Genomic DNA, 7,233 nt, shown 5'->3' with positions numbered 1-7,233 from the left:
GCGCGAGAAGCACGGCGGAGCCATGGAAGCCATGGAGAAGCTGAAGGCCGGCGTGCGCTTCAGCGAGGTGGCCTCGCAGTACAGCGAGGACAAGGCCAGGCAGGGGGTAAGGCTGCTCCTGGCTGAGCGCTGCCCTGCGGCTCTGAGAGGTCTGCAGCTTAACCCTGGCGGTTCCTTCCTGCAGGGAGACCTGGGCTGGATGACCAGAGGCTCCATGGTGGGACCGTTTCAGGATGCAGCGTTTGCCCTGCCGGTGAGCAGCATGGACAAGCCGGTGTATACGGACCCCCCTGTCAAAACCAAGTTTGGGTACCATATTATTATGGTGGAAGGCAAGAAATAAAATATGAATGACCGTTGAACTCATGGCTGCTTGAATTCTGAGCGTTTCCCAGGCACGTGAACCTAGGAGCACATTGGTCATAACCAGCAGGTGCTTGGAGACAGCCGGCCATCCCTACAGGACGTGCAAATCACAGCCAGTAGAGAACGGGGCCCTGCACAGAGAGGTAAAGCGTTTCCTGAAAAAGGTAAAGGTTGCATGTAGGTGTTGAAATCTGCATCAGCTTGTAGATTTTAGACCAGCCCCTTGCTTTTCCTGCTACAGAGATGATGATATACAGCTGTGAAAGCTCAGGCTGCAAATATAGTCAACCTGGAAAGGGTAAGGGGTTCCCAAGAGCATTTGCTTTTATCCTCACCAGCAAGGATGCAGGAGCTCAGACGCTACAGGTTCAGCTCCAGAGCTCGGACTTAACATGGGAAGAGCCTTCTGCTGTTAGAGGCCAGCTAATGCTACAGCTAGGGCTTAAGGTTGCTGCTGTGGGCAGGCTCCTTGATCTTTCAGTCAGCAGCCTTTACTGAGGCTGGAGGCACAAAGCAGTAGTAGGAAGGGGGAAGGTGTAAGAGTAGCCACCCCAAATACAAAATCATCTGTACCTTATCCCCTTAAAGCTCAAGGAAGAAGCTGTGTAACTTAGGCTTGAATAAGAGAAGAAAAAGCTAGAGGAAGGCCACTAAATGCCTGTTGCTCCCTCAGTTCACCTACTGCTAGGCATGAAGTGTGTGCCTAAAACTTAGTAAGGTGCACCTTGTCCTTCTGGTAAAACTGGATAAATGACACTGTGATGTGAATGAGATGGCCCTGTATGTCCCTGCCTCTGGCATCTCAGTAATAAATATCCCACTGCACTCATCTTCTGTCTGCTGAAAGACAAACTGGTGCCGTCTTTGCTGCAGGTGAGCACACTGGTGTGTCTGAAGGCTTAGGGATGTGGACAAAACATCAAATAGAACAAAAGGTCTTCCTACCATCAGACACAATGAAGAGGTGAGGCTGAAATCAGGTCAGGTTTTTCTCCTGCTCTGCTTTTGGGGACATTTGTTTCATTTTGTTGAGAGAACAGAAGGTCTGTATGAGCCAACCAGCGTTTGCAAAGCTCTAGCTCATTAATATTTTGTTATGTAAGGCAGACAGGCCTTTTTACAGCATGAGAGCAGATGCAGCCCCATTTAAGTGATGCTTTATTAATAAACTACTTGTTTCCAGGCTACCAGGGCTTTGTTCTACACCTATTAGCAAAAGCACATTGGTACATCTCCTGTACCAACGGGACTCCTGTTTGTATTTGGCATGTCATCTAGTACAGAGAACTCAAATTCCCATACCTGGGCCAAATTTAACTCATTGTGGTGACAGAGGGGGAAGTCAGACTAGCAAGGCATTGCTGAAAGCCAGAGTGAGGTTCTTGTAAATTTAAACTTGAACTGCACTAGGAACTCATTTCAGATTCATTGTGCTGATAGTACCTCATAAAAAGAATTTCCACAGCTCAGTCAAATGTGGAAAGGGAGTGAGAGGGCCACTTCACCAGAGAAAAAGCAGCACAATACTTTAAAGCTGTTGTGTTTTCCTGCTGCCTTTGTGCAAGAGCAGGCTTTGATGGTACTGCTCAGAGGGAAAGATGGGAGGGAGACTGCAAGGTCAGACCAGTCACCTGTGAAGCCCTTGACTCATCCAGAAATACCCAAGGTTCAGAATGTTCAGCACCTTGCAGCAGTCGAGGTCTAACAGCTATTTCCAGTCCTCCTGCAACCTCCCAGCTACATAACTCTTCTATGGCAATAGCAGAATGGCAGGAGTTGGAGCACAAGGTTTTCTGTGATGCTGTGTGTCAGGTCTAGCACCAAACCAGATGTTTGCTGCTATAAATTTTACAAGTAATGGAGGTCAGCATGCCATCTCCCCCCCCATCCCAGGATGTGTATTCTCAGACCAGCTTAAATCCAGGTTGTGGCAGTTCTGTTCTCTGCTTTACACCAAATAGCAGGGCATGGTTCAGGTAGGCACATGGACTTTATTTACATTGAGAAGGGGAGGGACTGCAGCAGTTGGAATTTAGACTGCAGTAAGCTGCTGTGGAACCACACCTTCAGCTTAGTGAGATTCTCTCCTGCCAGAAGAGAAACTGAAGGCTGGAAACACAAATCCAGAGCTGCATTTGTGTATAAAGATATGTATTTTAATTAAGTGAACAGGAACATGAACTTATTTCATTTAGTGAACTGAGTCCACGGTGAAATCTCTCTCCCAGCACCTAAAATGTGACAGTTTCTTACACAACAGGAGGAGTTGCTGGATTTGCTCACTAAGCACGACTGAAAGTTTCATAACATGAAAGAAATATAAATTGCAGCCATCAGTCTTAAGTTTAAAAAAAATAAGAATAATAATCACTGTAGTTCAGACAAATATTCTGTGAAAAGAGTTAAACTACTTAACAAAGGAATGCATATTTCATAAGACTGTTCAAAGGCTTACGTTTCATTTCTGGGCTAGCTGTCTATACAAGTTTAGAGTCATAAGCATAATTTCAGGATCTCCACTTTTTATGTCAAGAGCTTGCAGGAAACAGTTCAGTGCCTCTTGTAGTTTTCCACTGTCCTTCAGATTCTTCCCTCTGTCCACCAAGGTACTGTAATTACCTGAAGGGGGGGAGAAACTCTGACCAGTAGAGAAGCTTTCCTGGGTGCAGTACTCCAGCTGCTCATCTGACTGAAGCTCTGCATCACCAGTGGATTCCTCCTGAGATGACTCTGTCTCACCTCCTTCAGACTGCGTACCCTCTGTATGGAAGGACTCTCCAGTTGAATTAAGTGTTTCTCCAGCAGGTTCTTCTTCAGGCTCAGCAGACTCCCCACTACACTCTTCTGCTTCTTCTTCTGCAAAGCCTTCTTGTTCCTCATGGCTGTTTTCTTCTTCATCTGTGGTTCCCATGATTTCACCAATATCCTCAACCTCATCCACCACCTTGTTGATGAGAGATCTCCTGGAAGCTGTAGACCTGTTACTGCTGTTAGTTAATTTGGGAGAAAAGATGGCTTTTGCTATACTTCTGTCATTCTTAGGTGTAGATGCACTAATTCCTTCTATAAACTGATGCAGAGGGCTGTTCAGGGGAGAGGACCTTTTATCAAACTGCTCTTTCTCCAGGCTTATAACAGAATGGTCCTCATCCTCACTATCTGAAACAATTCTTCTCATGTGCTTCTTTCTACCTGAAACGAGGACGGCGCTGCCTTCCTCTGATGCTTCACTCCCTTGCAAAGAATTATTTGGATCTTCTTCAGCTGTGTGGCAGGGGTTTCCAGAGTTGCCATTCTCACTTAAGCAAGTTTTTGCTGGTGATTTATACAGACTTTCTGCTTTTAGTTGGAAGTCCTCATCTTCTGGGTGCTCCATTGATCTCTCCCCATTTGAGGCATCCTGCAGTCCACCTTCAGACTCTTCCAGGACCAGATTGAAGTCAACTTGATCCTGGAGAGAAGGCACAGACATACCCTCCGAACTGGTTTCCAGCACGTGATACTTCTGGACCTCAGCATGGACTTCTGGTAAAACATCTGATAAATCTGGTGGTGAGGCAGACAAAGCTAGCTCAGAAACATCATTCTTCTCTGTCTCTGAGACAGCAAATGAGTCAAGTACCCGATCTGCCATTTCTGTATCTTGTAACCTTTTGAGATCATCAGCCATGACAGATTGGTTACAAGAATGCTGAGAAGGCTCAGATGGGCCGTTCCCAGCCTCAGTCAAGCTATCTGAATTTACATGATAAAGAGAACATCGTTTCTGTTTAAGAATTTGAGTCTCTTTATCAAGTGGACTAAGTCCAGGTGATAGTGGTATACTGTTCAAGTCCAGATTTTGTTCAGATTCTTGTATATTGGGCTGTTCCCCTTTCTCGCTGCTAGTAAGCAGCTCTAAATCCATACCAGATGTCTCTTGTGCCAGTTTCTCTTCACCTAACTCAATAGTCAGATTTGTCATCTTAGAGCTGACATCAAGAACCTGGACTTCCATGTCCTCTGTAAGATCAATAACTTTGTCATTTTCACATTTATCAGCTGCTGGTGGTGAAACAAAGTTAGTGATATTGTTCAACCCAGGAGATCTCTTCTTTGACTGGGAAGCCAGTTCTGGTGGTCTTGACCACGTCTCCTCAGCGGCATTTCGGATCTCTTCCATCCTCACATCTCTAAGCTGAGACTCTAACTGAACCAGCTCATGGGCCTTCTGTACCCTCTGTTGGATGTACTGATGGGCTTCCTCACTCTCAGCCTGCTCCTCGTGGGTCACTTCCCTTGTAAATATTAAGTCGTGATCGGATATGCCAAACATTTCCAGAGAGTGCAAATAAGCAATGTGCTCATCCAGCTGCACATCAGTCTGTCTTTGGGTGGCATGCAAAGACTGCAGCTGGATCTGAGTTGTGGATGTTCGTGTATCTTCTAATGTGAAAAGCTCCCTTAGTTCCTGTTTGGAGAAATACCTAAATGGGTTCTTTTTGTCACCTGTAGTCTGTCTTATTAATGAATCCTTAAATACTTGCCGCCTATATATTTTCTCTTCCACTGTACCGCAGGTAATCAGCCTGTAAATCACCACATTCTCTTTCTGCCCAATCCTATAAGCTCTATCTACAGCCTGAGCATCTGTAGCAGGATTCCAGCTGGGATCAAAGATCACCACTCGGTTGGCTGCTGTTAAGGTTATACCAACGCCACCAACCTGTGTCGTCAGCAAAAACACAGAGTAGTCTTTGTTACTCTGGAAGGCATTGATGCGCTTCTCCCGTTCTGTTAGGTGGGTCACTGTTCCATCAATACGCATGATCTTAAATCGTCTGCTAGACAAAACTCGCTCGATGATATCCAGCATTTTCCTCGACTGTGAGAACACGAGTGTTCGGTGCCCCTCCTCCCGCAGTCTCTCTAAGAGTCCTAAAAGAAATAGCATTTTCCCAGACTCCTGGATCAGGCTCTCATCAGACAGATGATCTATTTTGTTGGCACCGGAAAGCACAGCTGCTTCACTCCCGTGATCCTGCTCCAAGTACTCCTGTCCATCTAAGTCCAGCTGGGTACATGCTCTTGCAGACAGAAGCCTGGGGTGGTCACACAGCTTCTTCAAGACGGTCAGCTCAGCCAAAGGTGATCGGGTTGTTGTCAGCAATTCTTTCACGTGATCTAGACAGAGAAAGTTCCTATAGATTTTTTCCTGCACTGGTGCCAAGTACACCCACACAACAAAGTCATTTTTCCTAGTAAGAGATGGCATGACAGGGGCACTAGGCTCATGTGGATCCTCAGGAAGAGGAGTGTCTGATTTCTCAGTGTGATTTTTTTTTATATCATCTTTAGTCCTTCTGAGGAAATACGGCTTTATAATTGTCATTAGGTTCTCAGATATCTTAAGTCCCAGTGCTTTCTCACCTACAGTTGCATCCTTCTCTCTGGCCCTAGTAATAGGATTCTCGTACTCCATTCTAAACGTTTTGGCCGTTCCTAAGAGAGAGCCCTGGCATGCAAAGTCAAACAAGGACCACATTTCCTGCAGGTTGTTCTGCAGTGGCGTGCCTGTGAGGAGGAGACGATGCTTGGCAGGAATCGCATACACACACTTTGTTGTTTTGTTAGACGGGCACTTGATTTTGTGTGCTTCGTCAAGGATGATGTAGTCCCAGATAAAGTCCTGCCCGTGGCAGCTGGCAAGTTGCTTCCAGTTGTTAATGAGCATCTGGTAGCTTGTGATGACAATGCCATTCTTCCTCTGGATCTTCTCCAGGTTTCTGGTGCGCTCTATCTTGCTCGTGCCATGGAACTCCTTGACACGCAGACCAGGGGTCCAGCGAGCAAACTCAGCCAGCCAGCTGCTGATCAGGGTGGTGGGCACGATGAGCAGGACGTGCCGGATGAGCTCGCTGTCAAACATACCTGAGAGAAAGGCGATGATCTGGATGGTCTTCCCCAGGCCCATATCATCAGCCAGGATCCCTCCAGGTCTACCCTCCCGGTACAGGCGGTACAGGAAGGCAACTCCCTCCCGCTGGTGCTGGAAGAGCTTCTCATGCATCTCCCCGTAGAGCAGCAGGCCGCTGCCGCACACATCCACAAAGTTGCCATCATCCTCCTCCTCCGCGGCTGCCAGTTCTGCCAACGCTGCCTCCAGTCGTTGTATGCGGCCCCGCAGCTTCTCACTGGGGCGGATGGCGGCCGCCTGCTGGAACAGCTGCAGGGCCTGCTCCAGGTCTCCACTGCCCGCCGCCTCCTTGGCGTCGATCACCAGCCTGCAGGACCGCCATTAGCACTGCGGCTGAGCCCCAGCCCGCTCCTCCTCACAGCCCGCACACAGCCCATAGCCTGCAGGCCCCCGACATCCCCGTAACCCTTCACAGAATCACAGAATCGTAGGGGTTGGAAGGGACCTCCAGAGATCATCAAGTCCAACCCCCTGCCAAAGCAGGTTCCCTACAGCAGGTTGCACAAGTAGGTGTCCAGACGGGTCTTGAATATCTCCAGAGAAGGAGACTCCACAACCCTCCTGTGCAGCCTGTTCCAGCTCTCCGTCACCTCACCTAAAGAAGTTCTTACGCACATTTGTGCAGAACTTCCTATGCTCCAGTTTCTGGCCGTTTCCCCTCGTTCTGTCTCCGCACACTGCTGAAAAGAGTCTGGCCTCACCGCTCTGCCCCCCACACCTCAGATATTTACAGACCTGGATCAGGTCCCCTCTCAGTCTTCTTTTCTCAAGGCTGAACAGACCCAGTTTACTCAGCCTTTCTTCGCAGGGGAGATGCTCCAGGCCCGTCACCATCTTTGTGGCCCTCTGCTGGACTCTTTCCAAGAGGTCCCTGTCCTTTTTGTACTGGGGAGCCCAGAACTGGACACAGC

At 48.0% G+C, this 7,233-nt stretch overlaps 2 protein-coding genes across 2 annotated transcripts; one reads left to right on the top strand and one right to left on the bottom strand.

Moving 5' to 3' along the window:
• Window positions 1-6: 6 nt before the first annotated feature.
• On the top strand, window positions 7-362 carry PIN4 (peptidylprolyl cis/trans isomerase, NIMA-interacting 4). The gene is made up of 2 exons (XM_019618104.1): window positions 7-106; window positions 185-362. The coding sequence occupies exons 1-2, from the start codon at window positions 23-25 to the stop codon at window positions 341-343; spliced, it is 243 nt and encodes an 80-aa protein (XP_019473649.1). The 5' UTR covers window positions 7-22; the 3' UTR covers window positions 344-362.
• Window positions 363-2,500: 2,138 nt separating this feature from the next.
• On the bottom strand, window positions 2,501-6,643 carry ERCC6L (ERCC excision repair 6 like, spindle assembly checkpoint helicase). The gene has a single exon (XM_019618103.2). The coding sequence runs from the start codon at window positions 6,413-6,415 to the stop codon at window positions 2,825-2,827; it is 3,591 nt and encodes a 1,196-aa protein (XP_019473648.2). The 5' UTR covers window positions 6,416-6,643; the 3' UTR covers window positions 2,501-2,824.
• Between the last annotated feature and the right edge of the window lie 590 nt (window positions 6,644-7,233).

This window comes from Meleagris gallopavo, chromosome 9, assembly GCF_000146605.3.
Source record: "Meleagris gallopavo isolate NT-WF06-2002-E0010 breed Aviagen turkey brand Nicholas breeding stock chromosome 9, Turkey_5.1, whole genome shotgun sequence".
In the NCBI taxonomy this organism is placed as follows: Eukaryota; Metazoa; Chordata; class Aves; order Galliformes; family Phasianidae; genus Meleagris; species Meleagris gallopavo.
Note: the sequence above shows the minus strand (reverse complement) of the source record. Positions and strands in the feature narration are given on the sequence as shown.